This window comes from Sebastes fasciatus, chromosome 13 (genome assembly GCF_043250625.1).
Source record: "Sebastes fasciatus isolate fSebFas1 chromosome 13, fSebFas1.pri, whole genome shotgun sequence".
NCBI lineage: Eukaryota > Metazoa > Chordata > Actinopteri > Perciformes > Sebastidae > Sebastes > Sebastes fasciatus.
Window position 1 is genome coordinate 5,665,974 of NC_133807.1, and position 17,992 is coordinate 5,683,965.

The following is a 17,992-nucleotide window of genomic DNA, read 5'->3' on the forward strand; positions in this document are numbered from 1 at the left end:
TTAATTGCTCTTAGTGGTAATGTACTACTGTCAGGATATAGCGACCGCTATAAAAATAACTTTTTTGAATCATATTTGCTCCATTCTCGCCTACTTCAGCGTTAACAGGCAAACAATCTGCTAAATACACAGAAGATAAAACAACATAAACATGGCAAACTTACACGCTTACAGCAACTTATTGTCCTCTGGGTGGAAACAGTATAAGGTTTATATGTACCGGCTGTGCAGCGCCAGAAACAGTTTAAGATAAGGAAAAGCAAAATAAAAAGTGTTAAAATTTGCCATAATTTGGGAGAAATACAAGAGAATTGTGACACCGGGACGAAAAATTGGGAGGGTTGGCAAGTATGATCCATCCTGAGCTTCAGTTTGAAGTGAATCCTGCTGTGTGCCGACCCTCGCGTTTTCCTGATGCTGTGAAGATATTTCAGTCAAAAATCACCTAAAAAATAAACCCAATCCTCTCTTTGTCTTGTCTAGTTTCTCCGGCTGTCATGTGACACATCGCCTCAGATCGTCTACACCCTGATGACGGCTCACTGGGGCCTGCCCTCGCCCAACTTGGTGGTGTCGGTGGTGGGGGGCGAAGGCCACGAGAAGGTCAAAACCTGGGTGAGAGATGTCCTGAGAAATGGGCTGGTTAGGGCTGCACAGAGCACAGGTATAGAACCCAGTTACCATTACGATCAATGGAAACTATTGAGAATGCAACCTGGATCAATTTTGTATGAAGACTTCAGACATTGTAAAACTATTGTTTGAATGAGTGTCCCACCTCACTACTGTTGTCACTGCTCTTCCCCCAGGAGCCTGGATCTTGACGGGGGGTCTGAGGGAAGGCGTGGCCCGCTGTGTGGGCGAGGCGGTGAGGGACCACGGGGCCGCGGCTCCGGCTCTCTCACAGAAGAAAGTGATCGCTATTGGGCTGGCAACCTGGGGCCTGGTGCACAACAGGCAGCAGCTTGTCAACAGCCAGGTAATCATCATCATGCAGTATGCATACCATGAGCTTGTCATGAGGTTCTCTCCAACACTCCAAGTATTGTCTTTGTGCCTCAAATTGTCACATAGGCATTTCACACGAGAAATGTATTATTTGTCTCCTGACTATTTTAATATGCTCTAAATAGATTAAAACGCATTACCGTTGTAAGTCTCAAGTGTGGGAAGCAAGGAGGTATGTTGGTCATTCCAGCATATCCCATAATCACAGTAGAGATCCACATACCTCCTCAAAATGTGTTTACTGCAGATAAGGCCCTAGAATGCTAGAATAGAACAGGAGCAATAAACAAATCACTTGAGTTTTGATATCAATCTGAATTTTGAGACAAAAGCCAGACGTCTCAATTTCACAATTTTAAGAAAATGGGTTAGAAATGAGAAATAAGTAATTTGTTTATAAGATAGACTACAAAATGATTCATAATGTAGTAACTACTAAAGGACTTTAAAGCTAATGTTGGCAACTTGGAGCAAACATGATAAACATTTTTTTTTTATAAAATGGTCACTATATTACAACGGAGTATTAGGGCCAAATCTGAGATTTCTAGAATAAAGTCATAATATTATGAGAATAAAGTCGTAAGTTTACGAGAAAAAAAGTCATGATAATATGAGAATAAGTCATAATATTATAAAGTAGTAATTTTCCGTGTTATTTTAGAGGGGAAATCGAGCAGCGTGCCTCCTGTGTGAAAATGAAGAACGTGGAGCATCTTGTGAAGTTCTACTTTAGTTTAGGTTTCACAAATAACCAAATACTTCATCTTTTGGCACATCAGCACCACATTCTCATCAGTATCAGGACCTTGAAAAGATTGTGCACGAAACTGCGTTTATTCCAAAGAAAGAACCACACGGACCTGATGGGGAAACTACCTCTTTTGTTGAGGAGGAAATTACTTTTTTTCACGTAAAATTATGACTTTTTTTCTCGTAATATTCTCTGGAAACAAACCCTGCAACACCCAATCTGCTTCCAACAGAGTACTTCAAGAAAAAAGTGTAACCTCGAAACATTCCAAAAATTCTGAGTATTGTAAATTACAAGCAGATGTACTGTATGGGAGGTGTACAGTTGTTGTAGACTAAAAGAATGCACGGCGATGATGATGTTGTGGTTGGCTGGTGTTAAACACCGGTGTGAGTCTGTTGGCCAGATGCTCCTATCTGAGATCAGATCAGCAGAGTAGATTCCGTCTCTCTCAGGAAATGAACTCACTACACATTCACGTTTGTGTTGTCTGTTTGAAGGGGAGTTTCCCTGCTCGGTACTACGTCCAGAACACATCACGCGACTCCTGCTGCCTGGACAACAACTGCCAGGCTTTCCTCCTGGTGGATGATGGGAGTGTCGGCCGCCGGGGGGGAGAGACGGCCTTTCGTGCTAGTCTGGAGGACTACATTTCCCATCAGCGCACTGGCATTTGGGGTGAGGCAGAGACATATAGTATGTCAACAACAGTCCCTTTCAAACATGGAATCAGTAATGTTGATGGTTCATCCAACTGTTGAAGTCTTTTGGCTTTTGCATGTGTAGATCTAAAAAAATGGTTCCATGTTCACACATGATAGAACCATTACAGATAGAGCCACAGCGTTTACACTATTGTCATCTGACTCCGAGGTAGGGAGCTCTAAAGTCCATTTTTCTCTCTTCACCATATAGTGGCAGCACTGCTGATCAACAGTGCTGAGTTGGACAGTAATGAGTGAAGAGGAGCTCTCTCAGTTGTGCCACAGATTGCACAGCCCAGTCGCCAGGAAAAAAATCCTTGGAGAAGATATTGGCTGTAGCATTAGTGTCAGAGAAGCCAGTATTTCAAGAGTTTCCTTGATCTCTGATGACATATCATGGTCATTATATGATTTATTACAGTAAATATATTACATATAGGCCCTTTAATAGCGAAAAGAGACACACTGGGCGGAGGGGAGGGGAGGTAGATGGGTCCAACAAACACAAGGCTTTCATCCAGGAGACCAGATTATTTGCCTCAGTAATAATGCCCCAATAATTTGCTTCATTAATTTAAAAGTCCCATATTGTAAAAAGTGAGATTTTCATGTTTTTTATATTATAAAGCAGGGTTAAGTGCTGTATAAATACTGTTAAACTATCAAAACATTCAATATCCTGAGAAATACACACAGCGATTCTGATTTCTGTCCATTTGTGATGTCACAAATATAACATATTTAGACCATTACACGGTTTTAAACGTAAACATTCTAAACGTGTCCCAGTTTATTTCCTGTTGCAGTGTATATAAATTACATCAGCTGACAGGAAGTAAACATGGACCCAAACTGTTCCCTAGCAATGCAATTCCGTTGCAATTCCGTTGAAATGCGCTAAAACGGAGTGTTTAAGGCAGAGGGTGAATACAGGCATATTCAGGCAGGCAGTATAAGGAAAATAAAGTTTTTTTTTAACATTACAGCATGTAAACATGTTCTAGTAGAAACACAAAATACAAGTAAGAACCTGAAAATAAGCATGATATGTCCCCTTTAATCATTTATTCGGCAGTAGAATGCTCCCTATATTAATCAGTTACAGCAATGCCTAAGACGTTACAATAGGAAAGTAATGTTTTAGCTTTCAGATAATTTATATTCTCCTCAAATGATTTTGTAGGTGAAATATTTTGCTAGATTTTGCTTGCTGGACTAAAAAACATGACATCTTGAGTTGCCAGAAAATTGTCAGAGTGAGGTGCCTGAAAGGGACTAATGAGAAAAATATGTGACATGCATGCACATATTGTAATATGCCCTTTGAACTTAAAGAGATATCTAAAAATGTGTCAAATGTTTCAACTGTCTATCAAAACCCACTTCCAAATCACAAAATCCTCTGACACGCTGAAACTCGTATGCATATGTTATATTATGTTATTGTTCGAGAATGTAGGACCACGGTAGGCATATGGGCGGACTGTGTTAAGTACTTACCTGTCCTCTACTGGCAAAGGTTGTAAAAAAGTTGAAGAGCGTGTGACACCGTATGTCAAACCAAGTTTTAAATGCCCTTACAAGTAAATGATTGTTAGATAGATAGCTCATAGGCCTTTTCAACGTTATAAATGGGCCCCTTCGGTTTTCCTGTTGCAATGTTTGTTAATGCAGTAACAGACAGTAATTAAACTTGGACCAAAGCTGGTCCCAGCAACAACATGGCAATAAAAAGGTCTACACTGGATGTGTGAGCAGGGTGCGCCCGTTTCCAGCACATCCACCCTGGATAAATAAAGGCCGAAAGAAAAGGAACTGGAATGCTGTGAGGTTGAGGACGAGCTTGATGGAAGCTGAGAGGTTAAAAGAAAAACTACCACTATCAATTCAACTCATGATAAGACAATTTAGTACACTTTTAGAGAGGTTGTGGGATATTATGAGAGAGCATTTCAGATTTTCTTTCTTTGCTTAATGCAGTGTTTCTGCAGAGAAGATGTAATTTTCTTGTAATCTCTTATCTTGGGTCAATAACAGGCAGTGGCAGTATTGAAATCCCAGTGCTGTGCATGCTCATCTCAGGAGACGCCAGTATGCTGGAGGTAAGGAAACTGTCAAATACATTCAAATTGTGATTTTCTTTTAATTAAGGACCCAAGTGTGATTGTAAAAGAGTTATGCCCATCTCACTGAGACTCTGGTTAAATGTCATATCACTTATTTCGCTTACATATCTTCCCTGGCTCAGAGATTGGATGCCTCTCTGAGGAAAGCCACGCCCTGGCTGGTTCTTGCTGGCTCTGGTCCTGCTGCAGACCTTATCAGTGAGGTGCTGGCCAGTCTCTCCTCCGTTTCCCTCGTTCCCAGCTCCCCTCCAGCAGACGGGCAGGCTGCTGAGGGCCTCAGTACAGAGCTCCGCGACAAGGTCCGGGACAAGGTTCGGAGACACTTCCCTGGTGAAGCGGAGCTGGAGAAACTGGTGGACAGTGTGAGTATAGGTAGGCACAGGAAACTGGATTAGGACGAGGAATGGCCTTGGTTACTAAACTATAAGAACACATCAACATTTTTGAAAATAATTCTCACCTAACAGGAAATCAGCCATTATGGATTTTATGAGTTAATTTCAAGCCCCCAGGAAGAGCGGAGGTCGCTGATCCCGACTTTCGTAGTGGCCAAACGGCAGTACTGCAACTTCTGTGTCAGTCACGTGATGCCATTAGGTCCAAAAAGACTTTTACCCATTGACATTGGGACATAGCGTTGGGTACATTGGGAAAGAGACGTCTGTAACTCAGCGGATAATTTTTGTTGAAGTAAATCAACTACCCAATGCGAACACTCTAATAGCCCTTATTTAAATCATTACGTATAAAGTTGTAAAACGCACTAATTGCTTAATCCAGAGTTATTTCCCATCCTCCGTTCATGTGAGTGAGACCCAGACCGAGGCTGGAGCGCAAGCCGTGACGACGGCGTGACGTTGGAACCCCGTGACAGAGTCATGTGACCGAGCGGACGCTACTGCGCATGATCCATGTGCCCCAAGATCCGGGTACTTTTCCAGACGAAAGTTGAGCCATTTAGGCTTCATGCGCCACTGAGCAACTTTCATAGGAATGAACGGGGGCCCCACCTCCAACGCTGTATCCAGTTCTCTTAATTCATCCATGGTTAATTTTCATTTTACGAGCCCATGTTTGAGGACTTTAGAATGCACAAAAACTCACGAAACTTTGTTCCCTATTGGGCTTGGCACGTTGGCTCTATAGTCCAATTGAATCTGCCCAGAGTTTCTGTGGTTATGTAAATGTTTGTGATGTATGAAATGAAAGTTTCTCTAAACATTGATTTTGTTCATTTTCTTCCACAACCTCTGTGTGTCTATAGGCTCTGAATATTTATCAAAACAGAGAGTTCATCACTGTTTTCGATGGAGAACAGGAGGGTTCTGATGATTTTGATACGGTTCTCCTCAAATCCCTTGTTAGAGGTAAGTCAGTGAATACGTTTATTTATATACTGTAGCACCTTTAAAGAGTCACAAAATGCTTGACTACGAAAAATAAGGCAGAGAGACAACATATATGAATCACAGACTCAAGAAAAGTACAAACATATATAAATAAATAAAAACACCTAAAATATAAATAGATTTTAAAAATGACACGATGGCCATCCCTAATAGGTGTTCCAAAGTCCACAATTTTGCCACATTTTTAGGCTCCCATCTCTGACCTGATATAATTTTTTCTGGTTTTTATTTCCAATCGCCATTCTTGTTCTAATATTCGTCCGCTTTTAAATGTTATCTACTCTCCCGAGAGTATCCAGAGGTTCCAGAGGTGGTTATCTTCCTGCTGTATCTGGAGGTTGAGAGGGTGGTATTAGGGAGATGGGACAAAGAGGCCTATTTGTTAATGTTTTTTCCCTCTGTGCTCAATGTAGTTTGTTCAATTAAATATTTTTGAAAGAAAAAAAAAAAAAGGTAAAATGTAAAGTGGGCTAGAAGATTTCATACTGTTAACCAGGTTTGTGAGATCTTGTTGAAAAAAAACTCTCCTGGACAATGCGGTCTGTGTGTCTACATGCTTGTGAATGTGTCTTAGCTTCCAACATATCATGAGCTCAATTTTTGCTATGAGACTCCCCCAGTGTGTGACATCAGTTCTGACCCTGCCCCCTTAAGCCACATATCCCCCTCACTAAGACAAAGAAAGACACAACACAGCCCAATTTGATTTATCCAGTCTCCGCTGTTGTACAGCACATGTAAATGTTGCTTTCTCTGTGTGTGTGTGTGTGTGTGTGTGTGTGTCTTCAGCTAGTAAACATGTGTCCAGTGAAGCCAGAGAGTACACTGAGGAGCTGAAACTGGCCGTGGCCTGGAACCGAGTGGACATCGCCAAAACCGAGCTCTTCAATGGAGACATACAATGGAAGGTCAGAGTCAAACTGAATGACAAATAAATGACAAATACATCCATACACCTGGCCATGAACAAGGACTTGGGATATCACAAGGACGACCAGAGGCCTGTACTACGAAGCGAGTTCAACATACCCAGGGTATTTTCTCGTTATCTGGCTTAACTAACCCTAACAAACAAGATCACGCTAAGCGGTCCTACGACGCTGGTTATCAACTCTGTAAATCAACCCAGGGTTTCTCAATCTGGCTGTGAGCGAGTTCACATGAACGGGGCGGTGTTTGCAGCATATGTCCAATCACAGACATGGACAAGTCTACTGTCCGACGGTGTGAAACAGACTTGAGAGTAAGAAAGAAAATAAATATAAAAACATAATTCAAAGCTGTAAACACCCACATCATAAATCCAGATGTCCTTCCTGCATTTGTCGGTTTAAACTGTGTTGTTTTTAGTCTGGATTATGACTGTAACTTCTTCATATGTGTGTAATATTATCATACGATCACCTCACAGAGCTCTGATTGGTATGTAGGCGGTGCTTTAATACGAGTGGATCTCTTATCTGGAACATAACCTGCTCCGGAGCAGGTTAGCTGTTCAGCATCAGTTACCATGGCGATCTACCCCGGTAAGAAGTGATCCACCTTCGTAGGACGGAAAACCATGAAGGGTTAACCCTGAAGTTACCTCCCTAACCCCAAATCCTGCTTCGTAGTACAGGCCTCAGGTGAATGTTAAAAGTCTAAAGCCTCACTAGTATTTCGATGTATAAGATACTTCCTTCCTGCCTGGTAAATCCACAAGTGCTCCTCACGATAAGTAAACCGACTTTGATTCGTGGAGTGCTCCTTTAATGGAAATTTAAAGTAGTCCACAGAAGTTACTAAAGTATCAAAAGCTAAATATAGCTAATATGCTTTCTGTCTGGTCAACTACTTGACCTCACATGGTTAGTATAGTGCACAGCTTAGTTGAGCTTATTGGCAGTGCCTTTATTTTTCTTTCACTCGATGCATTGCAAGAGTACAAAACCTGGGAGGCTATGCTACAGAAAGTGATTAGAAAATGTATTTTTTGCATGCTTCAATCACATGATGCTGATGAGCTGATTCATATTTTAAGTATGACGACCTTGAAGACTCCATGACAGATGCACTGATCAACGACAAGCCCCATTTTGTGCGTCTCTTCTGCGAGAACGGTCTGAACATTCTGGACTACCTGACCTACGAGCGCTTGGAAAGCTTGTACCGCTCGCTGTCAGACAGCTCGCTGGCCTACATTCTACTCCAGAGGCGTCTGAGCGAGAGGCAGGGCCTGGCTGGATCCCTGCCCAACCTGGATGGAGCTGCGGCGGTACCGCTGAGGTGTCCTCAGAGTGCACTAACCGGATCCGCTTCAGCAATGGAGCTCAACCTGTATGAGGTGAGGAAGATGAAGGGAGGAAGGGGGAAAGGAGTAGAAAGAAGGAACCTATAAGATGGATTAATAGCAGGTTTAAGTACGTTGTTATCGGTGCACAATGGGTGAGTGGATGATGGTGTTGATGGTGATGGGTGTTGAGATCTGGTGAGTTTGAAGGCCATAACATATTTAGTCAAATCATTTTCATCCTCACCAAACCATTCAGTGATTTGAGAAGTCACTGAATGTAGCAACAAAGTCAGGCTGAGCATCACGTGTGCCTGTTTTATTTTCACTTAATCTACCCCAATCTTTTAATTCGGATCATGTAAACAGACTTGCATACATGAGATTCAACTATTTAGAAACACAGCAAACTGCAATTGATTTTGTTTGTTTTCCTTTAAATATCAAGTGTCATTACATGAAAACACTTTTGCTCTGTATGCAGTATAGTAGTGAAATGTGTGGTGATGCTTGCAGGTATCCCGCCTGCTGTGGGACCTTTTGGGTGATGTCTGTCAGCCTTTCTACTATGGACCTCTGGGCCTGAACCACAGCACCAGCACCAGGAGAGCTCTTAAGGTCAGTGAGTGGGGGAACTCCGGGCACCTTTTGTGGCGTTTGTAGTTTGAAAATAAAGAAAATCTGAAGAAGTGAGCTTACCTGTCGCTTGTTTCTCATCTATTATAATTTAGTAATAGTATTTACTGTAATAAATCATAAAATGACCATGTCATCAGAGAATAAAGAAACCGACAACCATGCTAAAGCCAGTAGGTTCTCCTTTGAAACTTCGATTCCGGTCCGAAACATCTGTTTTTGTATTATGATCCCGTCCACTGCCCATTTCGACACCCCATTGCCACATATAAAAAAAAAAATTGGCATACAAATACAGCTTTCTGCAGCCATGGAAGCTAGCAAACGAACTGGACCAACAGAGATAACGTTAACATTAGATTCTACCCGATCTAAAAAGCGGACGGACCACGACTCCAATGTCTTGAATTTGGACTGCAGTTGGCCTACTCAGCTTTAAACACATCTTCCCATAGATGAAGTCATGCTTCTGGGATTTTTTTAAATGACCAGAAAAGAGACACTGAAGCTACTTCATAAAAATGTATTTTTCACTTCATACAAAGTCACTGATAACATCAGAAAAAGCTGCTGGCAGTGGCACAATTTAAAAATAGATATGTACTAATGGATGGTTGTTAGCAATAAGAGAGAAGATATTTATTCAGATGTGACTCCCTCACTGTCTTGTCCCTTGTGTCTTGTCCCTTGTGTCTTGTCTTGCCTTGCCTTCAGCAAGTCAATAAGATGCTGCTGGGGGAGTGCATGTACCGGAACCAGCGCTGTCTCTCACCCTGGGCGGCCCTCTTCATCTGGGCCGTCCTGCAGAACCGCAGTGAAATGGCCGTTTACTTCTGGGAGATGGTGAGACTCACATGTGATATTCCACAACCTCACTAAAGGCATTTTATTTCCAGAGTTGTAGTCTTTAAGAATTGGCTGTGTTCAAATGACACTGTCAAGGTTACATGATGACATTTTAAGGTTGCTGTGAGAACAAGCATTAGCAGCACACTACAGTAAACTTTACTGATGTCACAAAGTTGCCATCAAATTTGGTTTCATTTTCCTTGTCAGGCAGGGGAGTCGGTGCTGAGTGCTCTGGGTGGCTGTAAGATACTGAGGGAGCTCTCTAAGCTGGAGAGTGAGACTGAGAACAAGCTAGCCATGAAGGAACTGGCACAGAAGTTTGAGGACCTGGCACACGGTGAGTCAGACCACAAGCTGCTCTACATGTGTGGACTCAAGTCGATGGAGCGTGAATGCCTTGATTTGTATTTGTATTTATGGTGACATAGAGTGATTGCACTCAAGTTTGGGCTATCAGAAATAATCAGTATTTATATTAAATAACAGAATTTAAAGGTGCTCTATATGATATCCAAAGCATTGATATAGCAGCAAACAACTATTTGCCATGTAAAGATATAGTGGAGTAATGTCTACCTCACAATAGCTCACTTCAGGCCGTAATATGTTGTGATTATATCACAGCTAAGGGGCGTTGTTCGGCCCCACGCGAAGCGACCACGGCCTGTCTTGAGCTATTGCTTAAATATTTTCTATGCATAGAAAGTTGAAGTAAATGTAAAGAAAATGAATACAGGTCACCTAGTGGTCTCAGTTTCTGTCAAAGGAATGCAAAAGACAAACCAGCCCCCCGACAGACTCATGATGTATGAGCCTCTCTACTTGCATTTTGTCATTTTGTTCCTGTTACTTCAGTATCTATTATTGCTGCATCAAAATCAGCATGTCAAATTATCATTTCCTATTTTCCTATACTGTTAGCTGAACTTAGCATCAATTAGTGAACCTTCAATTTTGCATTACAGAGTCAGCTTTTTTCCCTGTCCTTGATGAAGTCTAGGGATCATCCTGACCCTGGGATACTGATCCTTAAAAGGGTGGTTGTAGCCATTAAATTGGCTAGTTGTCACTAATCTTTTCCATTAGTGTCCTGTAGGACTTGTTCTTTGACCCAGGGGTCATGTGACAAGAAGTGTAAGCTATTCAATTTTCTGTGGGAGATGCAATTCCCTACACTGAATTCACAGCTATATGCTCCTTTTAATTAGCCATTCTGTATCAGCTATAAACTAAAGTAACAACCAAATCATACCTGTACAGTAAACCAATGGATAGCCCCCGTAACTGTCCATTCATTTAATTAACGAGCAGTTAAGAAATACATCTAATATTTATTTTTATCTAAAAGTTGAAGCCCAGGGCATCCCGGTGGCTTGAGGTCCCCGGTTTGAGTTCGGCGAGACCTTCGTTGTATTTCTGTATCCCTCATTTACTGTAATAAAGTCACAAAATGCCCCTAAAAAATACTTGAAATAAAAGATGAAACCCTGTCACTTAGCAACCTAGAAAAGCTTTAAATCTGTATCTTTAGCCAGTATGAAGAAGAAAAATAATGATATCATTCTGTGTGTTCAGATGTATTCGGTGAGTGTTACCAGAACAGTGAGAGCCGCTCCTTCACCCTCCTCATACGGAAGTCTCCAGTGTGGGGCGGTGCTACGTGTTTGCAGATGGCCACCGCAGCTGACGCCCGCCTGTTCTTCAGCCACGATGGTGTTCAGGTAGAGATGCTGTTCTCCTACCAACAGTAGGATTTAACGGACTGGTAAAGATGCCAGGCTTAAACCAAGTATTAAAATGACAGCTGATATTGAAACAGACTGTGTAAATTAATCAGTGAGTGTAATGCTGTTGTGGTGACAGTGCTGCTCTCTGCTGTAGTCCTTGCTGTCTCAGATCTGGTGGGGTGACATGGAAAGAAGTACTGAGGTCTGGAAACTGGTTCTCAGCTTCTTCCTACCCCCTCTCATCTACACAGACCTTATCAGCTTCAGGTCAGTGTTCGGTCAATATTGATGCTGTGCTGTGTGATTGTGTGTGTTTGCAATGTGATTCCATCCAACGCGTTCTCAATCCCATCTCGTCAAATACCGCATCTTGGTCAGTTGCCCTACGCTTCAAACTATGACGCTCTAGGTCAGGGGTCTGCAGCCTGCGGCTCCGGAGCCACATGTGGCTCTTTAGCCCCTCTCCAGTGGCTCCCTGTGGATTTTTAAAAATGAAAATGATAACTGTTTTTTTGTTCACATTTTCATTTTTATTTATCATTGTTGTATGTCTATGGTACGACGGTATGAGTATTAGGGCCACATTGAGGAAAAAAAAATAATCTGACATTTCGAGAATAGAGTCGTAGGTTTACGAGAAAAAAAGTCATAATATTATGAGAATAAAGTCATAAGTTTATGAGAAAAAAGTCGGAATATTAAGAGAATAAAGTCAGAAATTTACAGGAAAAAAGTCGGAATATTACGAGAATAAAATCATAATATCATTAAGTAGCAATTTCACGAATTTTCTTTTTTTCTCGTAAAGTAATGACTTTATTCTCGTAATATTGCAACTTTTTCTCCTAATATTATGACTTTATTCTGGAAATTTCTGATTTTTTTCCCCTCAATGTGGCCCTAATACTCCGTAGTACATTTGCACTTTGGCCCTCACTGCATTAGACTTATATACTATATACTTAGACTATAAACTGTGTTACCTTCATCACAATGCTCAAATGTTTTGCGGCTCCAGACAGATTTTTTTACGAAATGTTTTGCCTAAAATGGCTCTTTTGATAGTAAAGGTTGCTGATCCCTGGTTTAGGTATCCCTCTAGGGTCAGTTTTGGACTCAGGGACGACGTGGCAAATTTGAAATAAACTTCCGTCTTCACAGGTTACGATATTGTAACCCGAGTTCTATAAGCACAGGCGGAAGCCGAGCTATTTTGGCTTCGTGCACCACTGAGCAACTTTCATAGGAATGAATGGGGCCCCGCCTCCGACGCTGTATCCAGTTCTCTTAATACATCCATGGCTCCATGCAGCTCTGACAGTTTGACGTAGTAGGAGTGGAGGGGCGTGTCTTAGCGAAGGGTCAGTTTAATATTGTACCACACATTTTAGTTTCCAACAATTGATGTTATTTTCCCAAAGTGTCAAATGAATGCACTATGTAGTGTAAATTACCAGCCCGTTCTCATTCCCAGGGTGTCAAAGACTGATGCTTTGTCACGGCCGTCGGTGTTCGATACCAACACACAAAGCACCCTTTAACTGCAGTAAGAGACACTGGGCTTTCCATTAACTACAATGTAAACCCTTCCGCGTCAATATTAAACTCTCTTTCTGTGGCCATTCCTGGGCTCTGTAAATAAGGGAATGATTTTGGACACATTGTTGTATGTGTTCTGTGTTGACCTAGATGACTCAAGAATTGAGAGTAACACATACAACATTATGTAACTCAGATTTCTTTCAATGGTTTGACAAGATAGCATGTCGGGTTGTGTGTGTGTGTGTGTGTGTGTGTGTGTGTGTGTGTGTGTGTGTGTGTGTTCATGTTACAGAGAACAAGAGGAGGAGGATAAGTCTGAGGTCCACCACTGCAGAGACACTGACAGTCTGGATGGGAATGATGCCACCGTCTACTCCCTTGCTGACATTATACACAAGTAAAAATACAAACATACAACATATATAACATAAATGGTTGTATGATGGGTTTCCTTCTCAGTTGTAACAAAAACCCATTATTCTTTGTTGGGGTCACAGTGAGGAAGACGCTGAAGAGTTCAGGGCTATGAAGGAAAACCGAAAAGGTGGGTTTGAATCACGTTGTCATTCAAGATAGCTTTGCTGCTTGCATAGACCTCAGCTAACCGCCTTTTCGGTGCACCCCAGTTGCTTGATGCTTCTTGGATATTCCTTCGAGGATCATACAACTGGATGCAGTTTCGGCGGCCTTGTTCGGTGGCACGAGTTTGTCGTCATGATCGACACCTTGTCCATTAGTATGGTTCTATTTCCTGGACTTGTCATGCTGGACTGGTGAACAGGGTGGGGTGTGTAAGTCAGTTGTGTTGCACCTGACCCCTCCTGTGGGTATGATACACATACATGTTCCTGTGCCCCTTGATGACCCTGGAAATGTGGCGTGCAAGGTGTCTACTGTTTGTCTTTTTGACCCCTGCAGCTTTAAATACCATGGCTTTACCCAGATCAGTTGCGTTCTATATGGGTTGGCTAGGGGTCCCAACCTCTTTATGCAAAATTCAGTGGACGAACGCATGCTCATGATTGGAGGAGAGTATTACCCATAGAGTCCAGTAGAAGGCTCCACTTGTGCTTATAGAACTGGGGTTACAGTATCGTAAACTTTGTTACAGCGTTATCTGTCAATACTGGACCAATTTAAAAATGTGTCCCCATTTGTCACTTAAACTCAAAAACATGGGAAAATAGGGTCCAGGTTGAAGCAAACTGAAGTCACCCTTCAAATATTGACATTAGTGCACAAAAATTGCAAGAGGACAGCTTTTCCTAAGATGCTCAAAGCATCACCAACAGTTGTTTATCAAGCATGTGTACCTAGAATGTTGGCCGCTGAGTGTCTGTGGTAATACATTTTGTATGACTGGTTGTTGACATCTTTGAATCATTCCTGTTTTCATTCTTTGACTTCTCTTTTACTTCAGACTCATCCAACTCCAAGAGACCATTTATTGTATCACGGTGGAGACAGTTCTGGTTCGCCCCCGTCACCTCATTCCTTGGCAATGTGCTGTTGTACTTCCTGTTCCTCTGCCTGTTTGCCTATGTTCTGTTGGTGGACTTCAAGCCCCCACCCCCTAACGGCCCCGCCACGCCGGAATTTGTGCTTTACTTTTGGGTTTTCACCTTAGTGTGCGAAGAGATTCGGCAGGTTGGTTGTTTACACATTAGCATGCACACACACATATCGGCACATAGTTCTACTTTGCTTTTTTACAATAGTTATAAACCACTCTGCAGTATTTTGGTGTCTGATAAGCCTTCAAACTTCAGCGTCAGCGCTGAACGCTAACTGGTAACCACATCACCTAAAATACACATTTCTCTCACTGACACAGACACACACTGTACACTGCACAGATAACCACATCCATCCGTATACAATATCTTGAGTCTTCTCACTCTGGTTGACAGACCTTCTTTGTGGGCAGCACCTTTGTTCTCCAGAGGATGAAGAATTACATCCAGGATGTGTGGAACAAGTGTGATCTCACAGCCATCGCTCTCTTCGCTTTGGCTATGTGCTGCAGGTGACTCCTCTGACAGAAGAATTTACACTGACCAATGTAACTCTGGATGTTATGTATTTGTGCAGACAATGAGAATGAATATATTGCGTGACATATTGACCGCACTGTTTTGTTTCCTAGAATGTTTCCCTGGTCTTATGAGTTTGGCCGAGCCGTGATGGCCATAGATTTTATGGTCTTCACATTACGTCTGATCCATATCTTTGCCATCCACAAACATCTTGGGCCGAAGATCATCATTGTTGGCAAAATGGTGAGTGCACACGAAACAACCTAAGGCAGGGGTCAGCAACCTCTACTATCAAAAGAGCCATTTCAGGCAAAAAAAAAGAAAGAAGAAAAACCTGTCTGGAGCCGCAAAACATTTGAGCATTGCGATGAAGGTAACACTTTTTATAGTCTAAGTGTATAGTATATAAGTCTAATGCAGTGAGGGCCCAAGTGCAAATGTACTACGGAGTATTAGGGTCACATTGAGGGGAAAAGAAATCTGACATTTCAAGAATAAAGTCATAACTTTACGAAAAGAAATGTCGTAATATTACAAGAATAAAGTCATAACTTTATGAAAAGAAATGTTGTAATATTACGAGAATAAAGTCATGACTGTAGGAGAAAAAAAGTTCTAATATTATGAGAATAAAGTTATAACTTTATGAGGAAAAAATTAAATAACACGTACAAAATTACTACTTTATAATATGACAATTGTAATGGAAATTCAATTAATATTCCGAGATGAGTCCTAATGAACGTTGAAATAAGGATCTCGAACAGATGAAATGTCTTTGTTGTATTTTATTCTTGCAAGAAGAGGCACTGGTTATACAGAGTCACACAAAGTCCGCAGAAGAACGCACTGCAGGAGATTATTACAATGTGACTATATAGAAATCTACAACAGGGACTGTGAGAAAAAGAGTTGTTTTGCACAGATGAGGAGTTGTTTTACTCAGACAGTGTCCCAGTAAAAGTCAACACTCAGTACTTTCCCACTACATGAGACGAAGAGCACACAGACAGTAACTTTCCACTGTTGCATAAAGAGACATCATTACATACAATGTAATTTTCCATTACACTTTATTCTCATAATATTACGACTTTATTCTCGAAATCTCCGTTTTTGTTTTTTTCCCTCAATGTGGCCCTAATACTCCATCGTACCATAGACCTACAACAATGATAAATAAATATGAAAATGTAAACAAAAAACAGCCATTCATTTCCATTTTTAAAAATCCACATGGAGCCACTGGAGAGGAGCTAAAGAGCTGCATGTGGCTCCGCAGCCACAGGTTGATGACCCCTGATCTATGGGCAACATACAAATGAATGAAAATGCAATGTGAAACAGAAACATCAGTCATACCAAAGAGTTGTTTAACAGAAAGTTAGGGTTCCTTGAAGATAACCTTGCAAATACTTGAATACATTTATGCAGTAGCTATAGTATGATGTGATGAACAACATTGGGGCGGTTGTAGCTGAGAAGGTAAAGCCTTCAATATCTGTTTTGAGTGTATGGCATAACTATTTGGTCCAGATGACAATTCTGATGAAAGTACAGCCATACTTTAATGTGTTTCATCACAATCATGATTTACATGTCATTAAAACGGATCATGTGCAGTCATCACCGTGGCTAATCCTACAATATCATCTACGTTTGATCTCTCTTCGTTTCCCTCAGATGAAGGACGTTTTCTTCTTCCTGTTTTTCCTGGCCATTTGGCTCATGGCTTACGGAGTGGCCAATCAGGCCCTCCTCTACTCGTACGATCCCCGTCCCGATTGGATATTCCGCCGAGTGTTCTACAGACCATACCTGCACATTTTTGGACAAATACCCATAAATGAAATGGACGGTGAGCTGCTCAGTCTCTACAGTATCTCTTTCAAGCACAATGAAAACCTTTTGGTTGCCTCAGTGTCATCCATGTTTGAATTAGATGTAATGAAAGAAATTTCGGTCAAAGTCAATTTGAAATTCAAACCTCTGAAAACTAAAGCTTTCGTTTTATTTAATTCATCTCAGTTCTTTAAAATGAATAATACGCACTTTTTTTCTTTAAAGATTAGCACGACCTTCTCAAGACAAAAAAAAGAAATACGCAGAGCCTTTCTTAAGATGTGCCTTTCCACTTGGTTTAACAATATGCAACATGAATATAATTTTCTGCAGAAAAGAAAATGGTCCATAAAACAGTACAAAAAAGTGTAATAATTAATGATATAATAATAAAAAAATCCTAAATTCACTTAGACAGTGTATACTTTATTGGATTGAGCCAAAGTGGATCGTTTTTAATCCTGATTGTATTCACTCTCTAGCCAGATTATTAACGATACTTAGTTAAATACAATGCAAACCAATACAATGCAATGAATCCTACCTTAATAAAGCCCTTGTTGTATTATATCATATATTATGAAGCTTGTATTGCCTTAAATTAAAAGGTGTTACTCATACTTTGCCCCAAAAAGTGGGCCTTTCAATGTGATTTAACACCACAACAGCTGCACAATGACCACAGAATCGAATAAACACATTCTCAGCAAAAGCTGGATATTAGAAGCTTAATAAAGGTGTTGCACTAGATCACATAAGATTAGGTCTAATAACCTGCAGTGTATAGGACTTTGACTGCTAGGACTGTGCTTGTAAATGTGTTGCATAGATCCTCACATGTTGTTTTGGACCTTTTCACTGGTCTTCCTTCTAGCTGATAAATTGACGGACATAAACTGTACAAACGACGCCGCACGAATCGAAGCAGGAGAGGAGCCCTGTATGAGCACCTACGCCAACTGGCTGGTCGTCATCCTCCTTGTCATCTACCTGCTGTTCACTAACATAGTATTGGTCAACCTGCTCATCGCTATGTTCAGGTACTCATTTACAATGATTTGTAACTATATGTTGTACAGCATAGGAAAGC

At 41.3% G+C, this 17,992-nt stretch overlaps 1 protein-coding gene across 1 annotated transcript in view; it reads left to right on the forward strand.

Annotated features, from left to right (window-relative positions):
* The window catches only part of trpm4a (transient receptor potential cation channel, subfamily M, member 4a), a 34,966-nt gene that overhangs the window by 11,997 nt on the left and 4,977 nt on the right, over window positions 1–17,992 (forward strand). Inside the window, exons 4-23 of the mRNA XM_074655086.1 lie at window positions 484–664; window positions 810–979; window positions 2,263–2,440; window positions 4,504–4,568; window positions 4,715–4,954; window positions 5,857–5,959; window positions 6,791–6,909; window positions 8,022–8,324; window positions 8,787–8,888; window positions 9,621–9,749; window positions 9,963–10,092; window positions 11,331–11,476; window positions 11,637–11,749; window positions 13,317–13,421; window positions 13,522–13,568; window positions 14,445–14,671; window positions 14,935–15,050; window positions 15,171–15,303; window positions 16,744–16,918; window positions 17,777–17,942. Of these exons, the coding sequence (XP_074511187.1) occupies window positions 484–664; window positions 810–979; window positions 2,263–2,440; window positions 4,504–4,568; window positions 4,715–4,954; window positions 5,857–5,959; window positions 6,791–6,909; window positions 8,022–8,324; window positions 8,787–8,888; window positions 9,621–9,749; window positions 9,963–10,092; window positions 11,331–11,476; window positions 11,637–11,749; window positions 13,317–13,421; window positions 13,522–13,568; window positions 14,445–14,671; window positions 14,935–15,050; window positions 15,171–15,303; window positions 16,744–16,918; window positions 17,777–17,942 (2,948 nt within the window). The remainder of the gene's footprint in view (window positions 1–483; window positions 665–809; window positions 980–2,262; window positions 2,441–4,503; window positions 4,569–4,714; window positions 4,955–5,856; window positions 5,960–6,790; window positions 6,910–8,021; window positions 8,325–8,786; window positions 8,889–9,620; window positions 9,750–9,962; window positions 10,093–11,330; window positions 11,477–11,636; window positions 11,750–13,316; window positions 13,422–13,521; window positions 13,569–14,444; window positions 14,672–14,934; window positions 15,051–15,170; window positions 15,304–16,743; window positions 16,919–17,776; window positions 17,943–17,992) is intronic.